Source organism: Artibeus jamaicensis, unplaced genomic scaffold (assembly GCF_021234435.1).
Source record: "Artibeus jamaicensis isolate MK-2021 breed Jamaican fruit bat unplaced genomic scaffold, CSHL_Jam_final contig_834, whole genome shotgun sequence".
Taxonomy (NCBI): domain Eukaryota; kingdom Metazoa; phylum Chordata; class Mammalia; order Chiroptera; family Phyllostomidae; genus Artibeus; species Artibeus jamaicensis.
In genome coordinates this window covers 985,404-1,001,493 of record NW_026521981.1, presented here as the reverse complement: position 1 = coordinate 1,001,493, position 16,090 = coordinate 985,404, and the positions used below count along the sequence as shown (strand labels likewise).

General features: G+C 39.1%; 1 protein-coding gene across 1 annotated transcript in view; it reads right to left on the bottom strand.

The window, feature by feature from the left end:
* Positions 1-16,090, bottom strand: part of COG5 (component of oligomeric golgi complex 5) — a 347,306-nt gene that overhangs the window by 50,154 nt on the left and 281,062 nt on the right. Inside the window, exon 15 of the mRNA XM_037150482.2 lies at positions 150-260. Coding sequence (XP_037006377.2) covers positions 150-260 — 111 coding nt within the window. The remainder of the gene's footprint in view (positions 1-149; positions 261-16,090) is intronic.

Sequence of the window (16,090 nt, the reverse complement as noted above, 5' to 3'; positions counted from 1 at the left end):
AGAGTTAAGTCTTCAGATTATTTTATAATCATGTTTTCACTGTAATCTTTTGCAAAATTAAATAACTCATAAATTGTCTAATTTGAGACAAGAAGAAACAAAAAACTTGAAATTAAGTCAAATGAATGTGAAATACCAAGAAAGGTTACCTTAGTTACTGACTGGTGCAACCTAAACAGGGAATTCACAACGGCCACATTTCTTCTCTGCCCTTCAGTAAGAGGCCCGATCACCTGACTGGCATCTCCTTGTGTGGACAGCTGTAAGAGTTCGACACAAAAAGACATTAACAAAATGACAGTCCATATTAACTGGGGCGAGGGAACCACTGCCCCTCTGACAGAATGTTAACTGGAAATATTCAAGTCAAGCTTTAGACTGAAGGCACAGCAGGAGCCTCTCTCTGTGGAGGTAAGACCACGGATACGGAGACAAGCTTGCACGGGAGGAACATCCTTCATCAGTACATCATTGCTGAGGGACTTCTGAGGCGGTGTGACCCCAAATCACAGGAAGGGTTGCTATTTTGAACAGCACAGTACTTCTAGGGAATACTTCCTGACAACTGTCATAGGAAGAAGGAAAGGAGGAAAGAACAAAAATAAACCCACATCCTATGCACATTTGGTTGTCATCATAATATTCCCATGAAATGAGTGACAAAGAGGGTATTACTCTTATTTTTTATGTTGATAGATTAAAAACAATTAAGAAAGGAAGTTGCCTAAGATTATACTGTGTGTGGATGATTAGTAGAAGTAGTATTAGAACTTTCTACTCCTGACCTTTAATTTACATCTAAATGAAGGCGTTTTAGGGAACAGGGCCTGGCATGTTCTACTGAGTTAAACTGAAACTACTGCAGTTCAACTTAAGGGAAATAATCCACATATAAACCATTCTCATATTGGTCAGATTTTAATCCATTCATCTATAACAATTATTATTTAAAGGTAAATTAAACTTGATCAAGACAAATAAAACATGGTGAAAGTAACCATGAATGTGGATGCAGATCTCAAACATATGAAAAACTGGCCTTTTAGGAAAATTCCTAATAGTGAGCCAAATAAATTGAAAGAAAAAGAAATATTATTTTTCTTTCATCTTTCCTTTTATAAACAGACATACATATTTTCAAAGTTAAACTCAATTACCACTTTATCAATTCCTACTATGGTAATAAAATACAATTAAAAACATCAACAATTGCTATTAAAATAAAAGGAATAGCCCTGGCTGGTGTAGCTCAGTGGATTGAGCGCCCCTGGCTGGTGTAGCTCAGTGGATTGAGCGCGGGCCTGCGAACCACACGATCGCGGTTCGATTCCCAGTCAGGGCACATGCCTGGGTTGCAGGCCGGTTCCCTGCAGGCCAGTTCCCAGCAGGGGACGCACAAAAGGCAACCATACATTGATGCTTCTCTCCCTCTCTCCTTCCCCCACTTCCCCTCTAAAGATAAATAAATAATAAAATATTTAAAAAAAAAAATAAAAATAAAAGGAATAAGCTTTTGTTGAAGTCACAATCCATGATAATGGCTATTAATTCATCATAGGGTTTTTGACATCAGGTTAAACAAATTTAATTTAATTTCATCTTTTCTAGTGGACACAGTCACCAACTTGCAATCGAGCTGTGTTCTCTATGATCATTTGTAAAGTTAGCAGTCTGAAAAACACCATAGTGTCCTTAACAGCATTTATGTTAAAAATTAATTATTAGATTCTCAGAAGAGCCCATAAAATCCAGTTTAACTTTTAAATGGTAAACTGGTACTAATATAACGTAAGCTCTGAGCCCACATGGAACAGCAGATGATGCAGGCTCTGTGTTGAAATAAAGGTGGGAACGGCTCCCAAAGAAGCCACTGTAGAGATCACCGTGGCCATGGGCAGTGGTTATAGCAGATGTAAGGGTCAGATGCCAAGTTCAATTGCATTTAATAGGCGTTTAAAAGTTACCAGTTCTAAAACAAAGGAAAACAAAAAAAAGTTATCAGTTCTAGATGTACAATGAAAAAAAACTGATCTCCCTTACTTCTCAAGATTTTCTCCGATTTGGAAGAACTACAAAGAAATGGGAAGGAGAAAATTTTTTTTGTTACCTTACTTCCATTTATTTTATGTATTCCGTATTTAATGAAGAAAAAGGCTGGCTGCTAGAAAAGGGTGGAGATAACCTTATTACTGAGGAATGATCATATTTTTAGGTGTTAAAAGCATAGAAAAGGCCCATTTCATAACCACTGGAATGCCCATTTCATAAACACTGGACATTTCATAAACCATTTCATAAACCATTGGAAAGGCCCATTTCATAAACATTGGAATCAAAAAGACAGATAATAACAAAGTTGGCCAGAACGTGAAGAAATGGAAAGCCTCATACTTTGCTGGTAGGAATGTAAAATGAAGTACCTGCCTTGAAAAACAGTCTGGCCACTCCTCAAATACAAACACAGCAGGACATAACTCAACAATTCAATTCTTAGTTACATACATAAGATTAATGATAACACACGTCCACACAAAAAACTGTACACAAATGTTCACAGCAGCATTATCTATAATAACCAAAGAGTTTTCAAAAACCCATGTTACCTAATTAGTGAATGGATAAATAAAATGTAGCATGTCCATACAATGGAGCATAACCCAGCAATAAATGAATGAATGAATGAATGAATGAATGAAAATAGGAACGAAACTCTGATATATGCTATAACATGAATGAACCTTGAAAACACTGTATGTAAATGAATCCAGTCACAAAAGGCTACATATTAAATAGTACATTTATATGAAAATTCAGAATAAGCAAATTCAAAGAGACAGAAAGTAGGTAAGTGAAGGATGAGTAGAAAGGGGATAAGTCAGGGCCTGATTGCTAAGTAGGAGATTCGGACGCTGTGGTGATGAAACATTACAATTTTGATTATGAATATACTAAAAACCATTACACTGTATATTTTAAATGAGTGACTTATATTTTAATAAACCTGTTTAAAAACACATAGAAAGAAGAATTCCCAGACTTCAAGATTCCTGACGGAAGCCCTGAGAGCCTTGTGAAAACTGAAGTTCAGATGGCTAAGTTATATAGATCCAGAAAGTTATATGAAGAAAATATTAGAGGAGAAAGATACTGATAATATAAAAGAACTAAAAATGAAATACTACTATGCCAAATACAAGGAAAAAAATTTAAATATCAAAGTAAAAACGTAGCAGTGGATGACTGGCAATGTAAGATATTGCTTATTCTGGTTTCACAGCACAGAATGCAATCAGTCCAATGTCTAGCTAAGTGTGTTGCCCAGTGTCTCCATCCAACACCACTCCCGTCTTCATCTTTTTTGGGGAAATAATTTTAAACTTACAAAATGTTACAAAAATAAAAACCATGCAAGGAACACCCATATACACTTTACCCAGATTTACCTATTAACACGTTATCCCATTTGCCTACCACTTGCATTCTCTCTCTCTTGCTCCCCAGCCCCTTCTCACACATGTACAATATAGGCTTATTTTTTCCCTAAATATTTCAGCATATATTTTCTAAAAATACCAATATCCTCTTATAAAAACTCTGTTGTGAACTTCATTAGTTTATACCAGTATAATACTTTTATCTGGAATCTTCCATGTCTCTAAAAATTTCTGGTTCCTTTTGGTGGGAAGTGGTATTAGAGACCAAGATCTGGACATTAGGGGCACAGTAGTTACACAGACAGTCCTTTCGATACCCTAGGCTCTTACTTCCTCACCCTCGTCTCCTTCAAGTGAAAAGAACTGCACAGTGAACACCCATACGTTCCTTAGCATCTCCTGACCTACATATAACGTACATTTCATAACTAACATTCTACAATTTACGATATATCACATATCTATTGTTCATTTTATATTTTTGATTCATTTTGCAGACATCAGTATATTTGATAAATAATTTGCAGACATCAGTATATTTTACCTCAAAACACTTAAGCATGCATATAATTAACTACAATCCAATATTTACTTACAGCTTTTTCCCTTTTAAGACAAATTTAGGCATAAGGAAATGTAGACATTACATGTAAAAGTCAATGAGATCTGGTAAATAGTTTTACTGGGATAATTAATTAACCACATCATTTCAGCAGGTTCCTCATTCCATCTCCCACTGTTCTGATTTGATTAGCCTTGGGGTTAACAGGGCTACATTATCAAATAATGATGAAAAACATTTTAACAAGTTCCAAAGACCGTGTTTCATAGATCACTCAGTTTTTTACCAGCCCCTGTTGCCACTGTGTTGTTGTTCTTGGGGAAAATTTTTTTTACCTTTGCTCATACATATTGTTTAAAAGAACACTAAATGTAATGTACCATCCATTTTTTCTAACATTTAATTATGAACAGTTGAATGATTTGTACAGTGAACACCCACATACTCACCACCTAAAGGTTTTACAATACTGGTGTATGCTGTGCATCTCTATCCATTTTATATTTATTTATTTATTTTTAGTTTATTTTATTTTTAAAATATATTTTATTGATTATGCCATTACAGTTGTCCCATTTCCCCCCTTCATTCCCCTCCACCCTGCATACCCTCCCCCACCATTCCCCCCTTTAGTTTATGACCACGTGTCTCAAGTTCTTTACATTCTATATTTCCCATACTATTCTTGCCCTCCCCCCATCTATTTTCTACCTACCGTCTATGCTACTTAGTCTCTGTACCTTCTTCCCCCTTCTCCTCCTCCCACTCCCCTGTTGCTGACCCTCCATGTGATCTCCATTTCTGTGGCTCCTGATCTAGCTGTCCTCTTAGGTTGCTTTTGTTTTAGGTGTGGTTCTTAGTAACTGTGAGTTTGCTGTCCTTTCACTATTCATCTTTTTTATCTTCTTTTTCTTAGATAAGTCCCTTTAACATTTCATATAATAAGGGCTTGGTGATGATGAACTCCTTTAACTTGACCTCATCTGAGAAGCACTTTATCTGCCCCTCCATTCTAAATGAAAACTTTGCTGGATACAGCAATCTTGGATGTAGGTCCTTGCCTTTCATGACTTGGAATACTTCTTTCTAGCCCCTTCTTGCCTGTAAGGTCTCTTTTGAGAAATCAGCTGACAGTCTGATGAGAACTCCTTTGTAGGTGACTGTCTCCTTATCTCTTGCTGCTTCTAGAATTCTCTCCATTTTAATCTTGGCTAATGTAATGATGATGTGCCTTGGTGTGTTCCTCCTTGGTCCACCTTCTTTGGGACTCTCTGAGCTTCCTGGACTTCCTGGAAGTCTATTTCCTTTGTCAGATTGGGGAAGTTCTCCTTTATTATTTGTTCAAATAAGTTTTCCACTTGTTGCTGTTCCTCTTCCCCTTGTGGTACCCCTATAATTCGGATGTTAGAATGTTTAAAGATGTCCTGGAGGTTTCCTAAACCTCTCCTCATTTTTTGAATTCTTGTCTTTTCATTCTTTTCTGTTTGGTCATTTTTTTTTCTTCCTTCTAGTCCACTCCATTGATTTTAGTCTCAGTTCCCTTCCCATCACTCTTGGTTCCCTATGCATTTTGCTTCATTTCACTTAGTTTAGCCTTCATCTGTTCATCTAATTTGTGACTAAAATCCACCCATTCTGTGAGCATCCTGATCACCAGTGTTTTGAAATATGCATCTGATAGGCTGGCTATCTGTTGCTTAGAAGTATTGGCCTGGGGCTCTGAGCTGTTCTGCTTGGGCCATAACGTTTTGGTCTGTTTGCGCAGGTTACATATGGGGAGCAGAGCCTTAGGTGGTCACAAGGGTGGGGCAACCCAGTTGCTGGGTTGTGACGCTGTATGTGGGGGCGGGGTCAGAGAGGGGCAATGATGTTTGTTTTGCTCTCTCTCTCTCTCTCAGATTTCTGTACCCTCTGCCGCTTCCCACAAGCAAATTGGGCCCTTCTGGTGCTGGTTCCCAGGTGTGTGGGCTTGTGCACCCTCCAGGACCCTGTGGGTCTCTCTCCAATGAACTCTTTGTGAGCCTGGGAGCCTCTCCCAGGACTTCAATCCCCGAAAGTTTTTCCAATTGGTGCTTTTAGGCTTAAATTCCCGTGGTTTGGGCCCTGGCGTGTGCGTTCTGTCTCACTGCTCACTCCTACGCCTGGTTTATCGGTCTGGCTGAATGGTTTGTTGTCGGACTTCTGTACAGTTCAATTTTGTCTGTTTTGGTTGCACTTTTGTTACTAAATCTTTGTTGTGTTTAAACTTGGTTGTGCAAGGAGGCACAGTGTTTCCACCTATGCCTCCATCTTGGCCGGAAGCCCCATTTTATATTTTTGATGCATCTCAAATAACTTGTTGACATCGGTATACTAGTTACCACTGATTTAACCCCGTTGATTAGCCTTGCCTATCCTATATCTTCATAACTTTTTCTGTGTGTATGTGAATGTAAAGCTTCTTGCACTTGGCATAATGCTTATAATTTTCCATGTTTGTTCCCTTTTATTGCTGTGTGATATTTCATTGTATGGATTTATCAGTTTGCTTTATGCACTGTCCTATCATTCCTAGAATGTCTGCAATAAAATGAAGAACAAACTTAGGAATCTAAACAGACTTGTCTCTACCACTCATGCCTTCCATTTCTTCATCTATAACATGGAACTAATAACACAGTTGATGCAAAAAGTATGCTTTCTACACTGTAATACATCTTGGCAATGTGAGGTATTATCATTTTTATCTCTAGACAATTCTATATCTTCTTTTCATTTTATTCTCACTTATTCTTTGGTTAGTCCTTTCCCCTACAGCCCACTCCTCCAAGCTCTAGCCTCAGTATCAACTAGTGTCTAAAGGTGTTAGGATTGAGGAATCAGAATCAAAAGCCACTGAAGCTGCCTGGCCTTAGAGAGTGAATTTTGGCCCCTTTTGGGTTGTGATAAAAGAGCACCTTACACAGAGCAGGCATTGCTAACTATTTCAGAAACTTCTACCCATTTTGAGCCATTTTAACTTCCATTGTTTCAAGCTATTTCCTTTATTTGAACTTCTTATAGCTGATTTTCCACTGATTCATGTACATATTCAGCAAGATGTCTTTTGTTTTTAAATTTAAAAAATTTTGTTCTTGCCTTGGCTGGTGTGGCTTAGTGGACTGAGTGCCAGCCTGTGAACCAGATTCCCAGTCAGGGCATGTGCCTGGGTTGTGGGCTAGGTTCCCAGTAAGGGACACATGAGAGGCAACCACACACTGATGTTTCTCTCCCTCTCTTTCTCCCTCCTTTTCCCTCTGTCTAAAAATAAATAAATAAGATACTTAAAAAAATTTTTGTTCTTTACAGTTTACATTCAATATTGTGTTAGTTTCAGGTGATCAGCACAGTGGTTAATCATATATATACTTTACAAAGTGATCCCCTAATATTTCTAATACCCAGCTGGCATCATACACAGTTATTATAATATTACTAACTATATTTCCTGCATTGTGCTTTATATCCCCATGACTGTATTCAGCAAGGCATCTTAAAATAGAAGATGCTCATTACGTATCTGTTGAATGACTGAAATGCCAGAATAACGGTATCTCGTTGTTGCATTTTTAAAGTCCTCTGTATTTGAGATGTATAATACAGATTTGGATGTAACGTTTTAGGACTTAGGGGACTAAAAAGGTGGGAGCAGGAAGAGATTCAAGATTCTAAACTATGAGAAATGTACACTGTTTAACACAGTATGAAGAGATGTCAGAAACCAAATCAGTTGTATTCAAATACTAAAAACACACAAATACACATACACGGTAATAGAGGGAAATCAAAGCTTAAACAAATCCTTAATAATAATTAAAATGGCTCCTATATGTGAATGACAAGACATAGTAATCCTTTTTACATTTACATTTCTGAAAATAGTTTTCAGCAATTCTAATTTTGTATGTCTGCTCACGGAACCTTGGTGAATCCAGTGTACGGGAAACAACTAAGACCGAAGCCCTGTAACAGTGATAAACTGCGGAGTCAACATGAGGACTGTTTTTATACAAATAATAATTTGCAGAGGAAATGACAAAGATCTCCCAAATATCACAGCTAAGGGCTAGTACAGAAGTAAAAGAAATAAAATGAACAATTCAACAGATGAATTGGGTGAGAACTTTAAATTTCTCATTAGAAAATCTACTGAAAATTACTTTGGGGAAATTATAAAGTTGGTAACTCAGAAGAATGTCTAAAAAGAATAAGAAATTATATTGTAGATTAGTTATGAATTACAGAACGTTAAGTAACTTTCCGGATACTATGGAAATACCACTAGTGCTCTATTAACGTATAATTTCTTTCACTGCTGAGGAAATGTCAAGACTAGAGGACAGGTACTTTTTACACGGATTTGTTCATAAATCTAAATATTTCTTTGCAAGCATGTTAATCAGACCAGCTAGCTGGGGAGCAGAGGAGACCCTAATCCAGGGGAACCCTGGTCTGGCCCAGAGCCTGCACTCCCCCAGAGAAGGGAAGAAGGGTAGGGAGAAACTCAGAAGTGGCAGATTGAAACAGCTGCAGCAGGAGGAGGCTGCCCAAGGCAACTGTAAACAAGCCAACGTGCGTTGCCCCAGCAACCAAACTGCAGGGAAGGGGCTGTGGGAGGAGGCTGCTGCCCAAGGCAACAGTAAACAATCCCGGTGCCTGGCCTTAGCAGCCCTGAAGCTCACCAACCAGCCTGAGGGAGCTGGTACTGAGGCTGGTGGGTATGAAAAAGTCAAAACACTCGTGCACGTTAGAGGTTAGCAAGCTGCAGCAGGGGCTGGACGCTGGCCCAGGCCCAGACATTTGTGTGACTGCGAGACTGGGAAACTTCTGCCCCCTTCCAGAAAACGCAGGCTGGAAGAGGGGCAAAGACATTGACAACATTGCCAACACTGGCCCATACTGGTGGAAAAGCTGGACACTCCAACAACAGCTAGTGGGATTTTAGGAGGGGTCTTTAAAGCAGAACAAACACTGAAGCCTTGCTCTTTCTTGCCTATCGCAGACGCTGGGCCCACATGGGGCTTAGGCTTCAGGTGGTCGGAAGCCAGCTTACAGAGCCTTCTCCCCATGCTTGGAGGTGCATCGATGGGGGCCGCCCTTGAAACGCTGGCAACACACAGCGAAGGTCCTGGACTGCTTCCATTCTCTGGCCCTGAGAGCAGCACATGGAGGCATGAGCTGGGAAAAGTCCTTGTCCTAGGGGCACAGACAGCCCCGGGTACTAGGGCCCCATGGATGCAGCTTCCCCTGCACGACCATCTGGAGTGATTTGCCAGTGCACCCCAGACCCCAGGAGAGAGCAAGCAAGCTGCAAGGTGATGACCACCCTAAAACCCACAAGCGTGCCCCACAGAGAGAGCCTGAGGATGGACACCCATTTGTGTAGCCGTCTTGAGGTCCAAAAGGACAGATAAGCAGTAACAGGGAACTTCTGTGCAGGATTTAGACTTTAATCTTTCTGGGAACAAGGGGAATTTCTGTGCTTTGCGGAAGTTGGCTTGGAGCAGAAATACTCCCAGACCCCTCAAATTGGGCACCCTGTTAATAAAAATCTCTCCTCCCCACAAATCTTCATGTTATACTTACACACGGTGGCAAGTGGCTGGACCCCAGGCTGCCTGGTGAGAGCACACATAAAACAAGTGAGAAAGAAGTATTAGACTTTCATAGGTTTAGAGCAGAAAGATGTGAAATGTATGTAATCCACAATGCTTCTCTGAAAGCAAGTCAAAACATTTTTATACTTAGATCAGATATATCTTTTTAATTTACTTTTATTTTTTATTTTAGAGATAGGTAAAAGGAGGGAGAAAGAAAGGGAGAGAAACATTGATATGAGAGAGAAACACTGATTGGTTGCCTCCTGCACATGCCTCCACCAGGGACGAACCCTACAACCCAGGCATGTGCCCTGACCAGGAATGGAAGGGAATCAAACTGGCAACCTTTCAGTTTGTGGGATGATGCACAACTAACTGTGCCACACCAGCTGGGGCTAAGTCAGTTATTTTTAATAAAACCTTTGAAATTACCTTTGGAGACCCTTTGCCTGGATCTCAGATGGCCACTTTCTCCTCCCATACACACAGAAAACATCAGTAATCAACTGCGGGTCTCATAATGCAGTGCTCCAGGCAGTGACTACCAATCTCTTAGACCTGACACCGGATGAAATCTATTTGTAATCTCTGATCTACCTCATATCAGTTCTTCTGGACATATGGCCCAATAATTTTAAGTGAATTCTGCAGTTCATCTAAATGTTGTCTAGGTCAAGAGATGCTAATGCACAATATATTCTGGGAGCCTCAAAATTGCTGTATCCTAACATATCCCACCTATTAGAAATGTATCCTAAGGAAATAATTTAACATTATATGCACAAGATGAATGTTAAATGACAGAGAAACTGGAAAGCCCTATGTGTACAAGAACAAGAAAATAGTTGGGTGTGTGAGGTAATTCACACGGTGGAACAAGTAAACAATGAGAGCTGTGCAGGTTACAGCCTTAACTGTAATGAAAGCAGATCTGTCTCTGAAGCACTTTGCTCTCACTAAAAGACTGGGAAGATATTAAAAAATGTTGACACAGTATGAAGCGTTGCATAATGAGAAAAGTTACTAAAATTCTAATAGAGGGTATTAAGGAATTCCATAAAATATCTAAACTGTTCACTCACAGATTTCACTTAGAAATTGTTATGAAAGATAATTTCATCCACTATAAACTTCCTGAAAAATAAACTAATTGTCTCAGGTGCTAAAACTACCAAAAAATATTTCAAAAAGTCTTGCTACAGTGCATATCACACGTTCCTAGTTTCATAAATAAGGTACACAGAACCACTGGATATGTTCACTAGTGTCACTATGCCTAGTGTTTCGTGCTATTGCACTTTTGCTTTAGGAGCGACTCTATCAGAGAGCGCAGTAAGGTGTAAATGGCTGCCTTCCCCTTCTCTAGCTAAATAGCCCGAGGTTACTGCATTTTTTGAAGCTTTGCATTTCCCTTTTATTTAAATTTTGGTGCTTCTATGAGTCTTCTCATATTGCAAAAGTGTCCGTTTTCTTTTTTTGATCTTCTTATATCCCCTCATGCTGGTATAACTTGCTTTAAAGTGGGAATCTAAAGACTAATCACATGACAACTGGGAGACTTTCCTATGTGTTAAGTGCATGGACATTGTGACATCAATTCTAGCAGTTCGGAGGATATTCTTATTTCCTTCTTGGTTTTATTTATACTTCAGGCTGTTGAATTTGTCCACTATTTAAATACCTGATAGAAAAAGAAAGGTGCTACTACATACCTATGTATGTGAAAATAAGAACAGGTTAATTCAGTCACAGAACAGATTTGAGGGTGACATTACATCTTGACATCACACTGAATCTTTACAGTTTTGAATGTTATCAACAAGAAGACAGCTTGAGACCATTTCCCTTTTGAATAGTTAACATATAACCAAAAAGCTGGAAACAAAATCATATCTTGCTTATACATGAGAGATGAGCAAGACCATGACACAGGGCATTAAAATAGAGCTTTCCAGTTCAAAGCCGTATTGCTCAGGCACCCGTATTTCTGTTACAAAAATTTTGTCAACTTGCCTTTCTCATGAAACTCCCTACATCTCCCGGCTCCTACCCTTTAAGCCAAAACCTCCACCTGGCACATGGGGTCTGTAACTACAAGGGCTGGGGAAACACACTCAATATGCTCAGAGGGGATCATTTAGAGCTTTTACTTTATTTTTCTTCAAGAGCCTTATGCTTTTGAACAACAGATGGAGGTTCCACCTACCCACAACCAAGCACTACATCTTAAACACCAGCCTTGTTAATTAAATTTAGAGTCACAAGTCTGCACATTTTTTAATTCTTTGAGGTAGAAAGAACTATTCACTGTCAAGTATACTAAGCTTTCCTATTTTTCAAAAAATGTTGTAACTAATTTATTAATCAATAGGTACACTCTTCACATAAAGTTTAGAGAATAAAGGCTCTTTGATTTAGGGTAATTTGGATTCCATACAGATTAAATTTCAAACCACAGAATCTCCAAAAGAAATAAAAGGGTTTTTTTTACCGTTAGGGATAGAGAAAAACTAAAATTGCAGCATCCCCTTATTAAGGCCCAAGTTAGCCACAAAAATACGAACTATTAGAAGTAATCAGTAATTTATCTAGTTTACATAGGCAAGTACTTTCACAGTTTTAGATGTAAATTCTAATATAGTTAAATCTATAATTTTGTATGCATTTTAATTTTCAAACTAAATAAGTTTTTTACATGTGGTAGTGTAAAGATAAATTTCAATTTCACTAAAGTCTTAATAATAAAAATTTTATATTATTGAACTCCAAGCTGAGGCTCTTCCTATAAATTAATTTTAATAGTACTGTTTACAATGTCAAACTAGAAAAAGAAAAAGAAAAAAAAGAGGTTAATTACCTGATTGAGAGCAACTGTTTTCTAAAAAATTAGAAATTTGTTGTGCAAATTTGGCAGTGCTATTCTATGTCTGTATCTGCAATAAATCACTATAATTGTCTGAGGAATCTTTGTGTTGTTGAATTTATTGGGTGACAGTGGTTTCTCCTCTCTGAGGAGGATGAGGTAGGTAGTTCCAAACAGTATCATTTTGCTGTGGTTCACTGAACTCCATTAATGCCGGCAATCTCCCATTCTGATACTGGGGCTCTCAATTTTTCTCTTCAGTTTGATCCATTTTGTTTTATTACTCCGAGGCTGTGCTGTAAGGTGTATCATAATTCTCATATTTCCTAGTTAATTATTCCTTCTCTCACTTTGTGACAGTCCTCTTAATTACTAATAATGCTTTCTACCTTACAGTCTGTTTCTCTGATGGTAATACAGTTATATCAACTTTCATGTAATTAGTATTTGCTTGAAATACTTTTCTCCATTCCTTTACTTTCATCCTTTATGTTTATGTTTTAAGCAACATTGCACAGAGCTAGATTTAATTATTGAATCAATCCAAACTGAAAAATGTCAATAACCAGTTTAGTCTACATTCATCTTGATCAATCATGTATTTGGAATCCATCTTTTTTTTTAAAATTTTTTTATTGATTATGCTGTTACAGTTGTTCTATTCTCCCCTTCATTCCCCTCCACCCTACCCCCCATGCCCACCATTACCCCCCCTTTAGTTTATGACCGTGTGTCTCAAGTTCTTTAGATTCTATATTTCCCATGCTATTCTTGCCCCCCCATCTATTTTTTATCTACTGTCTATGCTACTTATTTTCTGTACCTTCTCCCCCCTTCTCCTCCTCCCACTCCCCTGTTGCTAACCCTCCATGTGATCTTCATTTCTATGTTTCCACTCCTGATCTAGCTGTCCTTTTAGTTTGCTTTTGTTTTAGGTGTGGTTGTTAATAACTGAGTTTGTTGTCCTTTCACTGTTCATGTTTCTTTAACTTCTTTTTCTTAGATAAGTCCCTTTAACATTTCATATTATAAGGGCTTGGTGATGATGAACTTGATCTTATCTGAAAAGCACTTTATCTGCCCTTCCATTCTAAATGAAAGTTTTGCTGGATAGAGCAATCTTGGTTGTAGGTCTTTGGATTTCATGACTTGGAATACCTCTTTCCAGCCCCTTCTTGCCTGTAAGGTCTCTTTTGAGAAATCAGCTGACAATCTGATGGGGACTCCTTTGTAGGTGACTGTCCCCTTAGCTCTCGCTGCTTCTAGGATTCTCTCCTTCATTTTAATTTTGGCTAATGTAATTATGATGTGCCTTGGTGTGTTCCTTCTTGGGTCCAACTTCTTTGGTACTCTCTGAGCTTCCTGGATTTCCTGGAAGTCTATTTCCTTTGCCAGATTGGGGAAATTCTCCTTTATTATTTGTTCAAATAAGTTTTCCACTGGTGGCTGTGCCTTTCCCCCTTCTGTACCCCTATAATTCGGATGTTGGAGCGTTTAAAGATGTCCTGGAGGTTCCTAAGACTCTCCTCATTTCTTTGAATTCTTGCTTCTTGACTCTTTTCTGTTTGGCCATTATTTGCTTTCTTCTGGTCCACACCATTGATTTGAGTCCCAGTTTCCTTTTCATTGCTATTGGTGTCCTGTGCAATTCCATTCATTTCAATTAGTTTCACCTTCATATATTTGTCTAATTTGTGGCTATAATCAACCAGTTCTGTGAGGATCCTGATGACCAGTGTTTTAAACTGTGCATCTGAGAGTTTTGCTATTTCTTCATCACTTAGATCTATAGGCTCTGGGGCTTTGAGATCTTCTTGCGCCATTTTTGGTCTGTTCGCACCCTTTAAGTGTGAGAAGTGGTGCCTTGGACTCCCAGGTTGCTGGGTTGTGACGCTGTATGTGGGGGCGTCGTCGTCAGAGCGGGGAAATGGCGACCCCCTCTGCTGTTTCCCACAGCTGGGTGAGGATTAGTACCTTAGGTGGTTCACCTGGGCCGGGCCACTCAGAGTCGCTGGGTTATGATGCTGTATGTGGAGGTGGGGTCAGAGCGGGGAAATGGCGGCGCCCTCCCTGCCGCTTGCCGTGGGGACCCGCTGGGTCCCAGTCTAATTGCCCACTCCCTCGCCTGTCCGCCCGCGCACAAATGCGTGACCACAGTCAACATGCAGCCCCGCTCCCCGCTGTCTCCCCCGCGGTCACTCGCCTGGTCGCTCGCTCGGTCGCTCACTAGGTCCAACCCCGCACCTGGATTCCGTGCGCCTGAGTCCGTCTGACCGAGTTTTCCTGTGCAACCCCGCTTCAGCAGCCGCTGGTTTCGCCCCTTACTGGTCAGGCTAAAGAATTTGTTGTTAACAGATTTCCGAAAAGTTCAATTTTCCGTGTTCTGGCTGTGTTTTCTGTTGCTAATATTTAGTTGTCTCTAAACTTGGTTGTGTGAGAAGGCACGGCACATCCACCTATGCCTCCATCTTGGCGGAAGTACCCTGGAATCCATCTTACTATGAACTTTTCATATGATGTTTTTGCTTCTTTTTATTCTGTTTACTTAGCCTTTACTATACTGGTACTTTTCTCTCTTTCTATTCATTTCTCTATCAATTCATTTATCAATTACATATTCTATTTCTATTTATTCAGTGGTCATAATTTATATTACAATTCATACCCAACTTAATTCAAGTACCTATATGGCCTTATAATCTCCTAAACCACACAAGCATTTTAGAATGCTTCAAAATTCATTATCTTCTCTTTACTTTGAACTTTAATATGGAGTCCTGGCCAGTGTGGTCCCCAAAAGGTTTGATTTCCGGTCAGGGCACATACCCAGGTTGTGGGTTCAACCCCCTGTTGGGACATGTACCAGAAGGCAATCAAGCTATGTATCTCTCTCACATCCGAACTTCTGTATCTCCTTCTCCCTCTCTCTAAAAAACAATGAAAAAATGTCCTTGGGTGAGGATTCAAAAATAACCCTTTAATGTGGACCTGTATTTTATTCTATCTTGTTTATGTGTCCCATATCAGTCCATATTTTCTCTTATTTTATTCAATTAAGGCTTGGGTTTACCTACATGTTTATCAATTATTTGTGTTTACTATTACTTCTTGCTACTCAATCCTTCCTTTCAAATTAGATTTCCTTGTTACACCAATAAATGGCTTCCCTCTCACTCAGAGTGAAGACTAAATTCCTTCCTATATCTTGCAAGGGTGGGAATATCTGGAGTTAAGAAGTACTAGACTCAAGTATATTAGATTTGATCACAAGAATTCTAGGGAAGGAAAAGCACTGAATTGGTCTCTTTTCTTTCAGTATTCAGGAATCCAGGCATGTAAGCAAGGTTAAAGAAACAGTCCTGAGAACTAGGAGCTCTGAGTTGAAGGTACCAGTTTATGATGGTATAAATCGAAGTCTAGAACACAAATTGCATCAAGAGCTACCAGACTTCTGTTGGCTTTTTAAGGAACTTGTACCTGCTTTCTCAGCCCTCACAAGGGTGATCAGGTCCTTTGGGGCCTAATTAAGTGATTTTTTTGCATATGGTAAAAATTGAAATAGAACTGAAAGAGATAAATTAAAAAACAAAAGTTCTTTCTCTATATTCTTAGT